General features: G+C 35.3%; 1 protein-coding gene across 3 annotated transcripts in view; it reads left to right on the top strand.

The window, feature by feature from the left end:
- The first annotated feature begins 7,331 nt into the window (after nucleotides 1-7,331).
- Nucleotides 7,332-20,577, top strand: part of LOC129276766 (E3 ubiquitin-protein ligase MIB2-like) — a 42,652-nt gene continuing 29,406 nt past the window's right edge. For all 3 annotated transcript variants that reach the window (XM_064109517.1, XM_064109516.1, XM_054913171.2), the window contains exons 1-13: nucleotides 7,332-7,593; nucleotides 8,042-8,219; nucleotides 9,139-9,242; nucleotides 9,981-10,169; nucleotides 10,465-10,577; nucleotides 11,550-11,660; nucleotides 14,065-14,172; nucleotides 14,542-14,713; nucleotides 16,395-16,507; nucleotides 17,419-17,567; nucleotides 18,525-18,681; nucleotides 19,693-19,847; nucleotides 20,302-20,431. In XM_064109517.1, the coding sequence (XP_063965587.1) occupies nucleotides 7,362-7,593; nucleotides 8,042-8,219; nucleotides 9,139-9,242; nucleotides 9,981-10,169; nucleotides 10,465-10,577; nucleotides 11,550-11,660; nucleotides 14,065-14,172; nucleotides 14,542-14,713; nucleotides 16,395-16,507; nucleotides 17,419-17,567; nucleotides 18,525-18,681; nucleotides 19,693-19,847; nucleotides 20,302-20,431 (1,911 nt within the window). In that variant the 5' untranslated portion in view covers nucleotides 7,332-7,361. The remainder of the gene's footprint in view (nucleotides 7,594-8,041; nucleotides 8,220-9,138; nucleotides 9,243-9,980; nucleotides 10,170-10,464; nucleotides 10,578-11,549; nucleotides 11,661-14,064; nucleotides 14,173-14,541; nucleotides 14,714-16,394; nucleotides 16,508-17,418; nucleotides 17,568-18,524; nucleotides 18,682-19,692; nucleotides 19,848-20,301; nucleotides 20,432-20,577) is intronic.

The following is a 20,577-nucleotide window of genomic DNA, read 5'->3' as shown; positions in this document are numbered from 1 at the left end:
CGATGATACTTTAATACCCTTTGTTCAAGTTTAATCATGAACTGGATCAATACAATTTAAAAGTTATGACATTTCAAAAAGATACCCCCATATGGCCAAAGTTCAGTTACTCTAAATGACCTTTGACCTTAATCATGTGATCTAAAACTTTTGCAAGACGATCAGTAATACCTGAATACACTTATAAGTGTCATTATTTTTTTTCTATACGTTCAAACTTATAATGAAATTTCAAAAAACGTAACCTTGGTTAAGATTTCAAGGTTGATATGACGCTGTTAATTGAAATTGCCGTCGCCTCCGCCGGAAAAGTGGCCCCTTAAGTCCTGCTCTGCTATGCAGGCGAGACAAAAATAAGGTATTGCCGTGGCCGCGACCATATTTTTTTAAGACTTTGATAATCCAATAACTGAAGTAAAATGTCGATTGAAAGAGTAGTTTAAAAAATGCTAATTCAAACGTTTTATTCATACATGTATATTTTCTATGTTTTGGGATATAGATATTCCTATAAAATTAATGTTACCATGGTAACAGCAAATTAAATATCAGACCTATTTATGAATATCGCCACAGGTAGATTTACGTTCAGCACCAATTCATTCGCGGAAATAGCAAGAAGATCGAACTCTACAAAAGTAAACATAATCCTTTATAATATCATGACGAATACAATATAATTTATGTGCAGGGGCCGCGGAAGCGGGGGGGGGGGGGGGGCTGGGGGGCTTCAGCCCCCCCCCCCCCACTTTTTTCAAAAGTCTTGTTCAAAAACGTAAAAATGACCATATGATTGTGATTTTTTGCATTGTCAGCCCCCCCCCCCCCCCCCCCACTTTGAAAACCGTTCTGCGGCCCCTGATGTGCAATATATAGATGTAATATTGTGCGCTGTTTTTTTTTTTTAATCAGAAATGCGCATCCGATAAATGTACATTGTTATCTTTCGCATATATAACATAAAATGATATATTTTGCATCTTATTTCAATTTTTTTCACCATATGTGACGTGACAACAATTATTATGTATTTATTCGGTTAGCGCTAAAATAGACGAAATTGAGATGCGGAACACAAATATACCATTGATAGTTTTCACAAACTTTTATTTTGAGTAAATCACGATTCTATATTTCATAGTGCCATATATGTGTGTGTAATATTCCAAATTGAAATGCATATTTAGTTAACTTATAATTTGAAACTCCAAATATAAATGATCGCATATCAAAGGGAATCAAAATTTCTTACAAATTCCTTCAAAAGGTCAAAATGCGTGATTTTCGACAGTCTTTCAGATTTTACGCTAAAATGATACTTTCACGCAAAAGTGCACTTGGCATCCGTCCGTACGTTATTCCTCAGTATTTCCGCAAGACTTTTAGCCGGGATGCAAAGAATTGACAAATTGTGCTATCCAATTAAAAACTCGCTTTAGTATGTACTTATACATGTAATTAAATACTCGCTTTAGTATGTACTTAAACATGTAATTATGTACATAATGTACGGTATTTTCAATTTTTCTTTCAAAATGCGCACCTGGTAAAATGCACATTGTCTCCTTTCGGATAACATGAAATGAGATATCTTCCATCTTACTTGAAAATTATTTTAATATTTGTGGCATTAGGATATTTACTTTACATTCGATGGATAAACGCATTTAAGTCGAAGAATTTAAGTTGCGTAAAAACTTCAAACTATTGATAGTTTTCACAAACTTTTATTTTGAGGAAATCGCGGTTTTATGTTTCACTGTGTTATATATGTGTGTGTAATATTCAAATTTGAAATGCATGTTTATGAGACTTATAATTTGAAACTCCAAATAAAAATAATTTCATATCAAAGATAATCAAAAATATGATGATAATCCGTCAAAATATCAAAACGCGTGATTTTCGACATTCTTTCAGATTTTACGCTAAAAATGACACTTTCACGCAAATTTGCGCTTGGCATCCGGCCGTACGCTATACCTGGATATTTTTGCAAGACTTTTAGCTGGGATGCCAAGCATTAACAAATTTTGCCGTCGAATCCTTATCTAGAGCACTTTTTGATGTTTGGCCGGTCTACTACTATACATATATATATATATACGTGTAATTAAAAAGGTACAGTATGTATTAATATGGATGCAAATGAATGAAAAATTTGAGATTATTTGTTGCTTTGTCGGGTAGTCATTTCCATCATTAATTGTGGTGCCCAAATCCATGTTTTAAATCAAATTCTATTTCATTATTGTTCAAAAAAATTGTAGGAACTTTTTGCTGTCAGGCAGCTATTCGGAATACTTGTGTACCTGATTTTGTGAGAAGACCTATTTCTCATCAAGTAACATCTATCGTTACATTATAATTATGAATACCTTTTTTTTGTAATTTTTTTTCGTGGACGAAATGTCCTTATTGTGGGGTTGAAGCCCCCTTTTTGCTCTGGAAAATGTGCCCCTCCCCCCTTTGGAAAATCATGGATCCACCCCTGGTAGGGTTATTGTGACAGAGTTTTTGATATGATAATATGTAGGCTATAAGGATTATTACAAATACATACCAAAACACTCATTTGCCGACATATCAATTATCGTGATTAAATGGCATTTACTGTTTCTTTGTCACGTCTGTCACCTTTAAATTGGCACGTACTAGAAGTCTGTATTCTTCTCGGTTTGAAAAGAAAAAAAGTTAATAACATCCTTACATACACAGTCTACTGCGTGGGAACATATTTTCACTCAGGAAATCAATACATACTAACACTGTTAGCCCTTCTTACAAAATTAAATTGTATTAAACCTAAATTACGCAACGTGAGTATGCATGCTTTTTCGCGATGTTAGGTGATTGAAGGAAAAATATTATTGAAGGTGTACATTTAATGGAACTAAACTTGCTAAACTTAAGATAATGGTTTTTTTTCAAATAGTTATTATTGATAGGAAGAATATCCATACAACAGTCGCTAAATCACCTTTTCCAACTGTACTACCGACTACCCCAAAAAAGGAATGTTTTTGCTTGATTTTGTACATGCGTCTATCATGCCTGATTATGTTATATTTGAGCCGCCACTAGTAGTTTTACGCATGGGTCTTTAAGTCATTTTGTACGTAGCTCTAGAGCAAGTGATCTGTTCTTTCTTAATAAGATACGTACTAAATTTATTGTGATTTTTCTAAACGAAGGCGTTATGTATAAAGCTTGCTTGATATATCAGTGTGCAATATCCAAGTATAAGATATCTAACTGTTATAAACATGGTAAAAGAACCACTGCATACACCAAGGGCCAGTAACCTCATAAAACTTGTTATAATGACAAATTTTCATTAACAGTTTGGAGCTACTGAAACCATTTAATATAACTGGCTTATACTAGGAGTGGGCTATACTTGGGTCAAAAATACTTTTTTGGTCATTTTAATATGGCAACAGTTTTTATTTATTCCTTGTAATGTATCTCAACATGAAATGACAATATTTTTTGTCTCGGGTCCGAGAAAAAAGTGTGCCGGGCAAAAATCCAAAATGACCGCTAAACCCCCCACAGGCGGCGGAAGCGGGGGGACGTGTCCCCCATAAATTTGAGGTGGTGTGGACGATCCCCCCCCCCCTAATTTTTTTGTTGACTTTTTTTTTTTTTTTTTTTGCTTGCTAAAAATTTTTGGTTTATAACCTTTTTTTTTTGCTTGTCAATTTTGTTTCCTGCGTCCCCCCCCCCTAATTTTTTTGGTTGATAACCTTTTTTTTTCTTTTTTTGCTTGTCAAAAAATTTTGGTGGTCTTTAGGTGGTCTTTTTCTCTGGTTTTGGTGTCTATTCATATGTTTTTGGGGCAGTCAATTTGTTATTCCTAGTATAAGTACTTTTAAACCATTATTTGTAGAGTTAAAAGGTGATTTTACCAAAATTTACAAATTTTTTTATCCTTTTTTCGGCCAAGAAAGTGTAGCTTTCATCGTCTTGTGGTTCTTGGATATTAGACGATACGAGCTCCACAATTGCAAGCAGTTTCATAAAGCTTTATTGCTTTTATTCCTCTGCTTTGGGTTTTACGGATATTTGCGAAATATATCTATAAATTAAAAAAAATGTCATTCATCCATAGGGGCAATACAGTAGACAATGTACTGTACATACTGCACTGCATGCACATGAATGTCCATGCATAGTCCACCATGACAAGGTCTGTACATAAACTATAGTGTCATAGAAATGAGCTATTAGGTTTAAAATAAGATGCGTCAGAAATTGAAGATATTTTTTGTCTCAGAAATTGAAGAAATCTTTTGTCAAATATGCTAATACAGGGGGCGAAGAGAGGTAAATATTATTAACAATAGATTATAATCAACTGGCATTTTGGGCCCCGTTGCATAAAATTTACCATTATGGTAACTTTGCAATCCAATGGTAACTTGCATAGAATCCTTGATTCTGATTGGCTGTTGATCAGCATTACCATGTTAGTTACCTGACCCCATAAACATAGGGTTAGACACCACAACCCGGTAAAAAAAAACTCCAAATGAAGTAGAAATGGCTAAAATTGTGATGTACGTATATGTTTATGTCCAATTTATGTTACATCAGGTTTATATACACAACAAAAAAAGTAAGTCCCCCCTAAATCAAATTGCTGTAACTTTTGAACGGAGTTAATTTGAGATATGATGTTTCGTAGGTGGTTTTCTACACTCATTACGCAACTCCTAGGGAAAAATAAGATTGATCGGCTGAGTCATGCATGAGTAATTAAAGATTGAATTAAAAATGACAATTTTTGAAAGTCACAAGAGTCGTTTTACAGATTGTGCAAATACAAAGTTGGGCAAAAGTTTTTTTTAGGTGAATTTTATGGTGTTATGCTGATTTACTATCCATCATTTAGCCACTCCACACACAATTTTGATATCGTATGTTCATGGTTGAGTGAGCACAATATCGCAGGGGCCGCGGAAGCGGGGTGGGGGCACACTTTTTTTTTCCAAAAGCATGTACAAAAATGTAAAAATAACCATACGATTGTGATTTTTGCATGGGTCAGCCCCCCCCCCCACTTTTGGCTCAGCCCCTCCCCCATACTTTGAAAACCATTCCGCGGCCCCTGTATTGTGACGTACCATCATAGGGGTTTTTGGTAGTATCCTCTATAACTTGTTAGGTCATATTAACATTTGAGAATGTTGGTGGCTCCCCCGATTATAGGCCCCTCCCCCATTTTTAAATTCTGGATCCACCACTGATTCGTCCATAGATTAAACTGATCATGAGAAATTGTTAGGAAAAGAATACATTTATGCAGTATAAAGAGTATTCATTCTTAAGTTTCGAATGTGCTCGCTCAACCATGAAAATGTTAAAGTTCGGAAAGTGTGTGGTGATAGAAATGATGGATGATAAAAACAACAGCAATTAGAGTGACATTTGAAACCGAACTTGCCCCCAATATTCACCTTATTACCCTTTAAAATGAGTCTGTGACATTGAAAATACCCATTTTCCCACTTTGATGCGTGCTCACTCATCCGTAAATAAACAAATCGATTTCATTTTTGCACAGAATTCTGCCCATAGGTTGATAAACATTACTGCCAAATGACATTGCTAAAGACAGCCGTGAAAAAAAGTTCCACCATATTGAATAAGGGGTTATTTATTCTTAAACATATGCACCCATAATGTACACAAGTCTATGAGAGAGGAAGTCAAAATTTTAACAAAGATGATATAAGGGGTTTGTTTCATGGACGGTTTTTGTTACTTCTGCCAACAGTTATTTCATAAAACTTCGCACATGGTTTCAAAGTAACACTATCCAAAAGGCGCGCACACCAAAATAACAATACGATACGGCACAAAGTGGGGCCAAGGCCTTGAACTTTCTTCTCATTTGCATAATTTTCGAATATTGTGTGCTCACTGATGCATTTAAAATTTGGATTTTCCTAAAAATCAAATCAAATCAACCAAGCAAGGAGGTTTGTGACAGATATCCATAGTTACAAAGTGCATTTTTTCCAAAAACGTAAAAAAGAGCTAAACACATTCCACATGTTCATTCAAGCGTGAATGTTTAATTAAACGCCTTTGAATCATTGAAGCATATTAATTGGTCATGAACATAACGAAAAAGTTGATAAAAGATCAGTTTCAGTTACCAAAATGAAACAATACTTGCCTATGATATTTGAAAATCGTATTTTTTGTTTTCAATAAATGTTCATTGAACCGTGAAACGATGAATATTGTTCAAGATACTCTTCCCAAAAATAACTGTCATCATATTCTATCATTTTTATTGATGAAAATGTGTAAAAAATCCAATTATAGCAAATTTGGACTTGTGTTTATTCAACCGTGAAATTTAGCCAAAAAATTGTATCGGCTTTTAGAAAGTACCTTTTACAAGCCCTCTGACTAATTTTCATGATGAGAATGTGGAATCAGTTCCAATAAAATGGAATCAAAGTCATGATTTTTGGCTTGTGACTTTTGAAAAGTGACATTTTTGCCTTCTGACGGTGCTCACTAAAGCATGACGTAAAATACGTCCATAACATTTACTCAGAGGGTAGCTTATAAAATTACCTACACGCTCATGTAAAAATATATCAAAAACTCGTATTGGTTCGGAAATTATTGATGTTTGTTCAAGGGGGGACTTACTTTTTTTGATGTGTATAGATCAGCTGACAAGCAATGAAATTCACAATGTAATTCTAAACCTCAGAAGCTCATTTTTATGACACTATATAGTTTATATACAGGCCTTGTTATATGTCATGGTGGTCAATGCATCTGGTGTCATCTAATATCCAAGAACCACAAGATGATGAAACCTACTTTATGACTGAAAAAAGGCTCTAAAAATTGATAAATTTAAGTAAAATCACCTTTTAACTTGATGAATAATGGTTTAAAAGTACTAACTTTAGAAAAAACAAATCGCCTGCCCCTCAAAACATATGAATAGACACCAAAAACCAGAGAAAAAGACCACCAAACAAAGAAGTTGTGGCCAAAAAATGTGATTTTGGAGGGTTTTGGCGGCCATTATCGATTTTGGCCCGGCACACTTTTTTGTCGGACCCGAGACAAAAAATGTTGTCATTTCATGTTGAGGTAGAAGGAATAAAAAAAAACTGTTGCCACAGTAAAACCAAAAATCATCCATTTATAGCCCACTCCTACTTATACTAAATTTGTTATAGATATTATTTATTCAATTATTTGTTATTATAAAAAGTTTTTATAAGAAGGGACACAGGTGACACGACCAATGAAAATTATGAAATAGCTTTTCCCATGCATGCCATGAGGATTATTCTCTTCTATCAGAGACATCTTCCAAGATGACCTCTCCGGAGATAGGTCAGCGGGTTGTCAGAAGCTCCGAGTGGTCTTGGAGAGATCAGGATGGTGGTGAAGGCCATCTAGGAACTGTGGTCAAGATGACTGACCAGGAACCTGTAGCCTCTCTTCATGGATGGTCTAAGGTCCGGTGGGATACTGGTCGATGTAACAAATATCAAGTTGGGACAGGTGGAACTTACGACCTCCTACTCTTTGACAGCGCCCCAGCAGGTGACAAGCACATTTTTTAAAATTGGTTTTACCTCATTCCCTCACTTTTTCTGTTTAAATAGGTCTATTGTTTCAACGAAATATCATATATAATATATGTTGATGACGTGAAAATAATATTACAGGAAACATGTACTCAGAATTTCATACAAGTCGGCCACAGAACAAAAATATAAATGACCATTCGACACATATTATGACTAAAAGACCAAGTACAAAATAAATGCCCGATACTCTTAATGCGAGGACTGATGCATTTTCGTAACGTACTTGTATTCATTCTTTTACGATGGTCGCTTCCGATTGATGATTTCTAAGTTTCTATCCAAATTTCGACAATTTCATATCGAGTATCTACGACATTTAAAATCACTGACATTTTTCTTGTCTGTTTTAATGCACATTTCACATGGATTACATGTAAATATTATTGTTTGCATTTTATTAGGCGTTGTCCATCCCAAGATTACATGTAGCAATTGTACGGTGGATTCTATACATGGTATTAGATGGAAGTGTTGTGATCATAGCTGTACAGATGTCAACCTTTGTACCCCTTGTTATATGACTGACAAACATGATTTGACACACAGATTCACACGCTTCAACAGTCAGGATGAAACAGGGTTAGTCAGACAAGTGATATTGTATTTGTAAGTATTTTCCCCCCCAAAAAAACCGCAGTTCAGCCACATCGGAGAGAACATTATGTAGGCTTGTATATCATTTTAATTTATTTTTGGTTTATATATATTTACTCTATATAGTTTTATGAATTTATACGGAATCACATCTTTCCCTAGAACGTCCACATTTCAATCATATCCTACAAATGTGAGTCCTCTATTTCATTCAAACTTCTTGTTTGACATAATCAAATTAATCTCACAGGGAACACTGCAAAAACTCCGGTGTTAACACCAGCCTGGTATATACCGTTTATCGGTCCACACCAGAGAAGCGTTGAAACAACACTCATAAAGAGTCAAGCCGATATTGATTTAATAGTAATTGGTGTTGCTTAAATGCCAAATTGGTGTTAGCCCAACGCCAAACCGGGGTTGTTCCAACACCTCTCTGGTGTGGACCGATATCAGGCTGGTGTTAGATTAACATCGGCCTTTTTGCATTGAAGGTTTTAATAGTGTATACACAAGTAAATATGTGTACTTGTATATCAATGCCGTAACCTATTATTAAAACTGTGATTTATGTTTATATATATATATATATATATAGTGTGATGATAAGTTTACTTCTACCAATCGCTGTTGAGTTGTAAATATTAAACATAATGAGATGAGGCAAGGCCAACTCAACAGATGACGCAGGACACAAATAAGCAAATAATGGTGTCCTGCGTCATCTGTTGAGTTGGCCTTGCCTCATCTCATTATATATATATATATATATATATATAACATGTAGAAGAGTGTGGTTTGTGGCTCACACAGTCATTGATTTATACACATATATGTTAGAAAGTAATGATACCATTTGCCATATATTCACATGCACGGTTGTTTGAATGCATCTATTATCTAGAATCGTTGTTACACCTCGTTCCGAAGAAGACAAAACAGTTTCAATGGGACTGTGCCCTGAAGCCCAGGTTAGCCGAGGAGAAGATTGGCAAGGAGACGAAAGTGGCAAGTTCAACTATTTTCACATTCCATTTGTACATTTACATGTGTTTCTCTTTATTTTATAAAGAAGTTCGATTACTTCTATTTGCTCTGAATAATTATTGGTATACATACAGGATAACTTTTTTATAAAACAAATGAAATTATATTACTGTTAAATCAATCTAAAAAAATGAAATTATATTGTGAAGTTTAGCAACATCTTGATAATTTGTATTGGTCTTCCATCTTTGTCGGAAAATGGGAGCGTTGGTAGGCAACCTGTGTACATCCTTCTTCATTATATTTGTGACATCTTTTACCTTCTGGACTTCTGGACTCAAAATGATGCAATAAAACGTGACTCTTACATATTCTAACTGGGCTGCAGAACGGTTTTGAAAGTAGGGGAAGGGGGCTGATCATGCAAAAATTACAATCAGATGGCCAATTTTTTACAGTTCTGGAAAACATGGGGAGGCTGAAGCCCTCACTACCCCCGTCCCCCTCCCCCGGTTCCACAGCCCTCTATGTATTAATGTACGTTCGATACTGACGTTGTTCTTTCCAGAAGGATGAGTCACATAAGACATGTAAGATGTATTTCCGATAACTTATTGTATTTGGTATCATCCCTACTTTAAAGTCTCAATGAATTCTTGACTCTAGTATAACGATAATAATACATGTTACAGAAAAATGCAGCATTTATACAGCGCTTTTTCTAAGCGGTGCATACTATTATTATTGATGGAATCCTAGATGGACACGAAGGCAATGCAGTTAACAGTTGCGTCATATCCGGGAGACCACGATCTGGTGTTACTGTTAAGTGGACGGACACTGGGCAGACAACAACCCATAGGGTCGGGTATGACGGAAAGGTGGATCTGAAATGCACCACGCCAGGACATGGATGCGGCTTCTATTCGTCACATCTACCAATTCTAGGTAGGTTTGCAATACATTTCGAAAACAGCCTCAAGGAGTATTCTTTCATAATAATACTTTATGTATGTATATTCAATAATTGTTTCTATAAATCCTGTGTACGTTTTATCCGTTTCAGATCACGAAGAACTCCAGGCCAGTGTGGTAGAAGATATATTTTTTTTTCTAAAACTTGAATAAATTACCTCGAAACCCACCCACACTCTCTCATTTTCTGATACTACCTTGTTGCTATTACTGTCTTCAAAAGTTCAGATTTTCATTTTTAATTGTTAATGCTATTATTCTGATACAGGCAAAGAGCAAGGTGTTAAGGTTGGCGATCGAGTAGCGATGTCCTTGACAGCCGAGAGACTACAGTTCATTCAAGAGAAAAATGGATGCAAGTGGTCGCCTAGGATGCAAAACGTGAGTTTTATCTAAATTGATGTTGCATATTGTATATACACTGAAATGAGTAGGCTTATCTAAAGTAATTGATTTATATTCACAATGCACGAGCTAAAAAAAACAATTACAGTTTTAGAATTATTCAGTCAAGCTTTAAAAAAAATGAATTATTGCACTTCAAAGGAGCACCCAAGGATGAAAATTATTATAGTAAATGAATTATAGTATAATTCGCAGAGCAAAACGCTGAAAATTTAATCAAAATCTGATAACATTTTGGAATGAAGTGAACAAATGGTCAGTAAATTTAAACATTCTTACTTTGCCTATTTCTGTTTTGGATATTCGTTTTGGAGTCAAAAGAAAAAAAACCAATACCATTATATTTTATGCAAAAATATTTATAAACAAAAATATAATGAGAAAATGCTGGTCTTCAAACACTTTCAAAATGACATTATTTTTTTTAGAAAAATTAGAGTGAGCAATCGAAGTAAAACAAGGCAAACTTTCAGGTCACTTTGATAAATGGAATCCATTGAACAAGTCTCAACATGTTCTTGCTGAATTGTAACACATTGTCTACTAATGTGTATGATTTATTACATTGCTGCTATTATTTATGTATATTGTCATTTGATTTTGAAACAATAAAATCTTTAATAAAAAAAATATAATAACGTCTAATCGAGTTATTGTTATTGAAGTTTAGCAGGAATTTGTGAAAACATTTACATTGGTGTCTTTATTAGTTTGGTGGGCTTGGGTCATGTCTCGATACCTTCCTTTTTATAATAATATTACATGAAAATCATAATTATTTTGCAGTTTAAGACTTGTGTTATTTTATGTATCCTTCATAACGATTTAAGTTGCAGCAATGATTACCATACACATTTATTCAGTAGGCAATTACATTTATTTCAAAAGTTCTCTCCTGTCCCTCATTCTTTCTCACTCTTTATCATGTACTCTCTTCATCTCGTACAGCTGATCACAAAGGTTGCCATGGTTACAAGCATTCATCCCGATGGAAATGCAGAGATCTCCTATCCAGGGAGAGATGACCGCTTCATCCTCCATCCAGACGCTTTAAACAAGGTAGGATCCATGACGTGATATTCAAAATGATGGCTTTTGATTTGAAATAGAGGACACTATTAGATAGCACCAAATTAACAAATGCGTTGGAATTTGGAGTGCCAAGCTCACGAAGGTCGGTTTCCGTGCCTTCCATATTTCTATTTCATACAAAAATAAATTAGTCTAAAGAGCATCTAATGTTTGCTTATTTGCTGATTGAAATTGAAATTAATTTAAGTTCGACAAGTCTAACAACAGCATGTCACGGGGAGACAACAAACATGACAAAGGTTAAAATAACCCGCACAGGGTTGCTTCTCGGAAAATTGATGCAATGTCATACATCATCAAAGATCGTCAACAAATTCTTAACCTAATTTTCGAGCGGGGCTGAGAAAGAGATGCTTAGTTATGAATACCGACAGATGCAAATTACTAACGATCCACTGGAAAAGAAGCAATGCTCAATGTGTGTGTCACCTAGACGTCATATATATAATATTAGCAATAAGGTAAAATCATCCTTGCTCTTCTAAGACGAAACCTCCGCATACAATACCATGAGCTTAAAGTCATTCATGAACCTTGATTCAACCAACTGTAGATTACGACTCCTCTGTTTGGACCCAGATACCAAGAATCTCATCCACAAAGTTGAAATGGTATGGAGAAGACAGGTGAGATTCTACCCCGAATCGCATATAAATACAGATGTGGATTGTGCTTTCGCCAATAAGGAGGGGGAGGAATTTCATTCACATTTTCCCCGATCGGCTGATCAAAGCTGATTTTTTTTCTTTATTCATATTCATTCATATGCATTTATTTCATTCATATATTAAAAATAACATTTACAAAAAAAATTGGAATATACAAGAAATAGAAATAATTTATGAAACGAGGAGACAGCTTAGAAGGCAGAAAAGCCTTATTGGTGCTGCCACCAGTAGAACAGAATACAAATTATATCAAAAAGAAAAAAAAAGAAGAAGAAGAAAAATTACAATATACAACACCTAAAAAACCTTAATACGTAACATAAACAAAGTAACCTTGGTAACGATAAAGCCTGTAATATAGAAAATGAATTAAGTATTGTAGTTGTCAATTAAATATGATTTTAGTCTCCTTTTGAAAACGGAAGGGGTGGTCTGAATAGTGACTTATAAACAAGATAATTGTATCTCATAATCCCTGATTGAATAATGCTAGCTAAATTTTATAGAAATTTCTGGAATTTTGTCCTAAAAATTGAACATTCTGAGCAATGCTTGTGATTATGAACAAGACGCGTCTGGAACTAATTATTTACTTCGAGTGCGAAGTGCGAGCTGGAATTTTTGATAAACTGTCATTTAGTTTGTTAGAATTCATAGAGAAGTAGGTTTATACCATGGACCTTCTATACATACAAATGGAAATGCGAGCACGCAGCGCCAGCTGATAAGTTTTGACGATCAGACCTGAAAAAATATATTGAGAACTTCATGAAATGCATGAATAGAATAAGCACTTCAAATTAGCCTTATTTAATTTTTGGATTAACGAACCTCATTTTGTTTTCGGACTAACGAACCTTCGGAATATTCGAACCTTTGGCATAACGAATCATCGGAGGTTGCCTTTTATACAAGCTCTGCTTTTCTTGCCAAGTCCATCCGTTTCGTTAATTTATCTGTAATATTTGTTATGAAATGTTATAGAACTGTATGACTTATTTTTAACATGAACTTGCACTGTTACTTCGATTATATTATTTTGTTGAATGAAAATAAGTAAACCTAAATCTAATCTCAATATAACAATGGCAAGATCTTTATACTTCATTATTGGGCTATAAATACACTGTAAAAAAACTGTAAATAAAATGTACATAGCACATGAAAGAATCTGGACTGCTGTAGACACACCTCAAAAAGTTTGCAAAAATCTTAAAACCTATAGTAGATTATCACAAGCAAAAGACGGAGGAAAAAAAATCGAAGTACAAGAAGGGAAACAAATATATAAAAACACGGACCCATGCATATAAAAAAAAATTAATACCATAATTTGTTTGAAATTAAAAAATTAAAAAGAATATGAGGATGCAAAACTGCCCCATTCGGTATTTGCATTACCATTCTGAGTTATACATACATGTATTCTTGTGACGTTATGGACCAGGGCCCCGTAACACAAAGCTTAGCGATTAATCGCAAGATGACATGGCCTATCACGATAATCGTTGCATGCGCATTTTGCTCAGCCTAAACTGGGAACCAATTGGAATTGTTCTTTCAAATTAACGATTAATCGTAAACCTTCGTGTTACGGGGCCCTGGACTGCTGAATGGGAAGTTGTTTGATTTTGATTTTTAACAACCCCCCCCCCCTTTACCCCTCTCTCTGTTTATGTCACATTTCATTTTCCTTTTGTCAGGTTCCGATGTTTGAAAAAGGAGACCGTGTAGGCGTCAAGACAGACAAAGAGTACGTGAAGGGACTCCAGGAAAACAGCAAAAATGGATGGGTAGATGGTATGGAAAACGTAAGTAATATTTTCGATATTGTTGGGATTTTTACCAAGTATCACAATGCATGCCTCTCATCCCCCTCCCTACCCATCCCCCTCTCGTTCTTTTTCCTTCAAGACTTAAGCATTTACATGCCTGGTTTCAATTGAAATGATGAATATCTATAAACCCTTAGTAAATATTACAGGATAACTTTGTTACAAGACGTTCTTGATATTTCCACTATCAATGATTCAACATTGTGTTCTATCATTTATACTCGTCTCCCATTGTCGTATGTAGTAGCTGATATACTGGTGTTGAGTCATTTAGCACTTATTTCACTTCTAAAAGAAAAATGGGGGAATGGACCATTTAATGTATCCCTTTGACATATTTGACAGTGCTTGGACAAGGAAGGTACAGTTCTACTTGTTGATGAACATTTTGACACACGGGTCCGATTTGAGTCAGTGAAGCCATCGGATACATGGTGGCATCCCTGTGCGCTAACCCTAGTTGAGAAGAAAAAACACCATGTGGGCGATGGAGCCAAGTCCACCCATATCAAACCTGGTAAGCTGCGTTTAGACGTTAAAGGTCCATATTCTGAAGTCAAGTTTAACTTAGACCACGGTCTACATAGTCTAACTCTGTGATAAATTATGAGAAGCCAAAAATCCTTCAATCGTCAATAGCATGTATTTATTGTTTTGCTTCCCCTTGCTTTTAAGATGAAGAAAGACACTTTAATTATCATTTCCATACAGTTATGAGTGATATGAATGTCAAATGAGTTGATATTTTAACACTTACTAACAACGATTTGAGCCACAACTGGCTTGCTGTAATTAAATCAGAGTTCAGAATACAGGCCAATGTGTTTTACTATCATGATATTCGAAAGCATGTCGAGGGGGGGGGGTGAAATAATTTGGACTTACCTGTTAGCTACTTATTAGCCCAAATGAATGTAGACCCTTCCATCATGACCTACATCATGTTCGTAGCCACGGTAGCATATATCGAGCTGCGGGTCGTGTGGTCCAGTGGTTAGAGCATTAGACTCATAATCGCAAGGTTGTGAGTTCGAATCCTCACTCTGTCATTATCTCCACTTTTATAAAAAGGCCCGAGAGTAATATCTTCCGCCTATAAAGGTCAGCCACTATGACTGATTAACCTAGACGTAAACTGTTTTCTAGGTAATTGGTTATATACCAGCTTGGCGTTTACCAGCAAAACGCTGCCCGGCCGCTGTCTAGGAGCCTCCTGGCTAAGTGGTGCTGATGCTGCATGCTGGAACCACAGCAAGACATACATAGACAAAAACAGAATACACCCTGTGTGTACCTTCAGCGGCCGCCCGAACACGGTCGTCGCTGGCGCCGTGCCGTCCCGGTTGGAGTTATCTTGGACGTATAATGCTCACGTGGGTCGCAAGTAATGAGTAAGGAGTTAGCAAACGTTCCTTAAAGTTTAATGATATTGCATTTTTTGGTTGAAATCAATAATCTGCAGAATTCAGGTGAATAACACGAAATTCTAAGGTAATGCGAGATGCGAAGATGTAAGAAGTAGTAGGCCTACCCGAAATAACTTATGCACAGGCCTAATAAGAATGAAGGTGCACAAGAAACACGTTCAAAATTGGTCGGTAGAGCAAGAGGCCCGCTTATTCACTTAACCTAAACGCAGTGGGGCTACTTCTCTGATAGCCTTGTACCCATTCAACTTTGGATGACTATTTGTTCTACATTACATTTTTTATTAATAGCAACTTAGTCTTATTGCCCTAAAGTTAGACGTTATAATTTACTTTCAGGGGCCGCCCCTACTCTAATAAAAAAAAAATGTTATTAGAGTAGGGGCGGAGTAGGAACTCCACTTTGATTAAGATGTGGTATACGCACCTTGTTTATCATAATGAAATCAATAAGCTCAGGCAGGGGCTGTGGAACAGAAGGAAAGAGAACACCCCCCAGGGGAAAAAAGACATTCCATGCGAAAAAAAAACGTTCGAAATTGATATTTGCCCCATGTGAAGTAACACTTTTTAATCTACACATTTTTGTCCCCAAAGTTGATTTCTCTTTATTCCTTATATGTTTTTTTTTTCATATCGTGAAATACTTCCTTTCTTGTTTTCATTCAATTTCTCTTTTTTCGCCAGCTATTTATTTACAGTATATTTTATTTCATCGATAGTTATGGAATATTCACTCACTGTGAATCATTTAATATTTCATCAATGCAGAAACTACTGACTTATCCAAAGACGATAATTCTATAGAATCTCAGCTTTATAATGCAGCTAAAACAGGTGACCTTAATCGTGTATTGGAGATTCTGTCTTCTTCACCGGAGAAGGTAATTGACCTATTTGCGATTTGTTAAAAGAAAGTGAATTAATCTACATTCTTTATTCGTGAGCATTATTCAAATCAATTCAAGTTTTATTTCCACAGTTAAAAATATACGTATCTACAAATCATTGACATTATGAGATATATTAGATGTGAAGCGTTCAAAGAAAGCACAACTGCTCGTTTAAATTGGCCCCATTGTAATAACAATAAATCATAAATTTATACATGTAAAAAAACAATAACAATATAATCATATCATAATTACAATTAAGTCCAAGAGAGAGAGAGAGAGAGGGGGGGGGGGATAAAAACAACTAATTACAATACAAGGAAGGCCGTGTTTAGAAGTGTTTCGGAGACAATGTCATGTACATTTAAACTGATTTAGAGAAATAGATAATTCAACAGAGTTAGGTAATGAGTTCCAAAAGAGTGGTCCAAAATAAAAGAAACAAACAAAAACAGATCGTCTAGTTAAAGCTGTACTTGACAAAGGAGGGTGGTAACTATACAGAATAGGATTTGAATTGAATCTTTACGGTGTATGCAAAATGGTGCAAACCGTAGGTACTATCTGAAAATAAACGGTGTGGTACTGTATAAAATCAGATTTTCAAATTGTGGCGCAGGAGATATTAAGAAAGGGGGATATATAGCCTCTTTCCATATGTAACTAAGAGCGTCTATTAGATGATGGGTCTGGTTGCGTGGGTGTGTGTGTGGATGGGTTCGTGTGCGCCGCGTGTGTGTGAAGGTGAGTGAGTGTAGATGTGTGGTGTAGATTGGTGGATGTGCGCGTTTGTCTGCATTACTTTCTGCGTGTTTTGTGTATTTTTATCGTATTTTTGTGTATTTCTATCGTAATCAATAAAGTGCTTTTGAAACGCCTAATATTGAATGTTTTACATTTAGGTGAATGGGAAAGTAAATGGCAAGAGCGCACTCCATAAAGCTTCTGTTCGTGGTCATTTAAAGGTTGTTAAGGCGTTAATAGAGGCTGGATCTGACATAGAAATCACTACAGATGATGGACATACTCCACTACATTACGCAGTTGAAGGGTATGTAGCGAGCCACATTAAAGCAAAGAATAGCGAAAAAAATATAATTGAAAATGATGTATTCGAAATCCAATATTTACCCAGGGTACGCTCGAGGGAATTATCAATTGATTTCTGCGAGTGCCGGAAAAAAGGGTTTCTTGATATTCAACAAGCCTGCAAGAAATGTAAGCTGCAATTTCTCTTGCTTGTATATATGATTTGTGATTTACCGAGTATGATTGTTTGATAACGGTCGAGGCCACCCCCGAAAATTGTTGATCGAATAAATAGAGAATAATAAAAAAAGCATAATGCTAAAAATGTTATCAAAATCGATTGTAAATATGAGAAAGTTATATTTCTAAGTTTCTCTTATTTTTCACAAAACAGTTCATATGCACAAGTCAGTGATATGCGAATGACAGGGTCGATGATGTCCCTAATTATTTATTTTTCTTATTATTGTTTGAAGTATACAATATTTTAATTTTTACAGATTTGACAATAGTGACAAATTTGGCTGAAGCAAAAGATGTTAAAGCAATGTGCAGGGAGAATTTTTTTCACATGACAATGAAGAGAAAATCACAATATTTCACATTTCAGATAACACAATAGTTATTGGGTGACGTCATGAGTCTCTCCATTTGCTTACCAACCTGGATGTGCATTTTACTGTTTCATGACATTAAGCGAAATTTTAAAAATGCCATAACTTTATTATATTCTATTAGAATGTTATGCTTGTTGGATTGTTCTCCTTTTATTCAAGTAAACATTTTGTCGGGGCGGACTTGTCCTTTAACTTGGTATAATAGCAATGATGTCTTCAAAAACCAAAACCGTGCCCATAGGCTAAAAAGCCATGAACTCAAATATAATTATCCTAACGACATTGAACAGTTTTATTAATTAATCATCTGTGTGTGTTAAAATCTATGAATATTATAAAGTTTGGTATTGTAACATTTTCAGAGACGAGCCAGCAGTTACAAAGTTTCTCATTGAGAAAGGAGCTGACATTGATAGAGGTAGCACAAGACAGAGAAGAGCTATTCATCGAGCAGCTCATGGAAATTTTGTTGATTGCGCCAGAATCCTGATCAAACATGGATGTGATGTCAACGTGCAAGTATGTAATAATAATGTATAATAATCATAATACAAATGATAACTTTGCCGTTCTTTATCTTTTTTTGGGGGGTGTTTTTCTTCCTTTTCTTCTTCTTCGTCTTTTGTTTTCTTCTTCTTCTCCTCCTCCTTCTTCTCGTTTACATTCTTCTTCCTTTTCTTTTCTTCTTATTATTGTTCCTATTTCACCTTTTATTTGTTTTTCTCCTTCATTTTTATCATGGAACTTGTGTGTGCCTATTTAAGTTTTGTCAGACGTGTATCAATCAGATATGATTATTTACGTCTGGACCGATGTTTAAAGGGATGGTCCAGGCTGGAAATATTTGAATCTCAATAAATAGAGTAAAATTCACCAAGCAAAATGCTGAACATTAATTCAAAATCGGATAAAAAAAATAACGAAGTTATTGAATTTTAAAGATTTGCATTATTCTGATGAAACAGTTTTAGGCATGTCTCCATGAATTTTCATTAGGCGTGTTAAGTGGGCTGATGATGTCATATCCCCACTTGTTCTTTTGTACTTTATTATATGAAATTAGGTTTATTCAAAAATGTTCTACCAAAAACTAAAACAATTGGATTGACAACTAATTAAGTGCATTGATTATTTATTGCCTCAACTTTTTTTTATCATAATCGAGACACATCATTTACACATGTATGAAAAAAAATTAAACAATCATGATTTCATGTAGTAACATATAAGAAAAGGGAAATTGGGGGTATGACATCATCGGCCCACCTAATGAATATTATAACATAATATATAATAATTATTATAATATTATAATATATAACTGTTTTCACAAAATATTGACAAACTTTAAACTTAAAATTCAATAACTTTAACGTCACCATTCGAAAGACGTGACCGGGGCTGGAACATCTGCATCAATTTGTAACTTCCCCACATAGCTTGGATAACAGCCGCACGCCACAACCCCCAGTTATTTTTTAAAGGAATGATAGTTGTGTTTCAAGATCCCCTTTTATTTACGACATGCAGGACGAACGGGGAGACACCCCTCTCCATGATGCTATCATCAACAATAGCGTCGATGTTGCTGAACTGCTGTTGGCAGTTCCAAATCTTGATACAGCTAAAACGAACAAACGAACTATGACACCAATCCTGTTCGCCGCACTTAAAGACCGCCCGGAGTAAGAATGACTTCATTCCTGATTCGAAGTTTCTTTCTTTTTACCGATTGAATGATGTTCTTCAGTCAGCTCTGGAGGTTTCTGATCACATTTGAAGTCTTAAACAATAATCGATAGTTATTAATTTACTCCAAGTATCAGTACGTGTGTCAAATCCACAAATTTGTCCACCCCTCCCCCCTGTAATTCATGACAGTGAAATGGCTCAATCTAAATCCATGTTTCATAAACAGTGATTTTAACTGATTGACAGAGATTCCGACCCGGAACTCAAAAGTAAGTTTGAAATCAAATCTTGTTCATCGTGCCCATTTGGTGAATACGCACGTTTACTATTTAAAATCGTTACGAGTTAGACTAGTCTTGTTTTAACATTCTAAAATCTCATATATTAAAAAAAAACATATTAGTAATCAGTGATATCATTGTAAATTTATGTTTCTGTCTGATACAGGCTTGTTGAAATGCTTGCACGCCACTCTCCTCCGTCAATTCCGGTTACTACACCTGAAGGATTTAACATCCTGCACATTGCAGTAGTCAACAACCATGTTCAAGTCATGAAGGTGGTTTTGGCTATAAAGGTATCATACAATCACTTTAAAGGTTAAAATCTGTGCTCTATCAACAGGCTTTTACTATTCACTTCATTGTCTCTACCTCTGTCATTCTAGCAAACATATTTCCAAAATATCATTTTACGCATGCACAATTGTTGTTAACCACTTAA

Source organism: Lytechinus pictus, chromosome 14, assembly GCF_037042905.1.
Source record: "Lytechinus pictus isolate F3 Inbred chromosome 14, Lp3.0, whole genome shotgun sequence".
Lineage (NCBI taxonomy): Eukaryota > Metazoa > Echinodermata > Echinoidea > Temnopleuroida > Toxopneustidae > Lytechinus > Lytechinus pictus.
The sequence above is the reverse complement of the archived record's forward strand: the minus strand, read 5'-3'. Positions and strand labels throughout refer to the sequence as shown.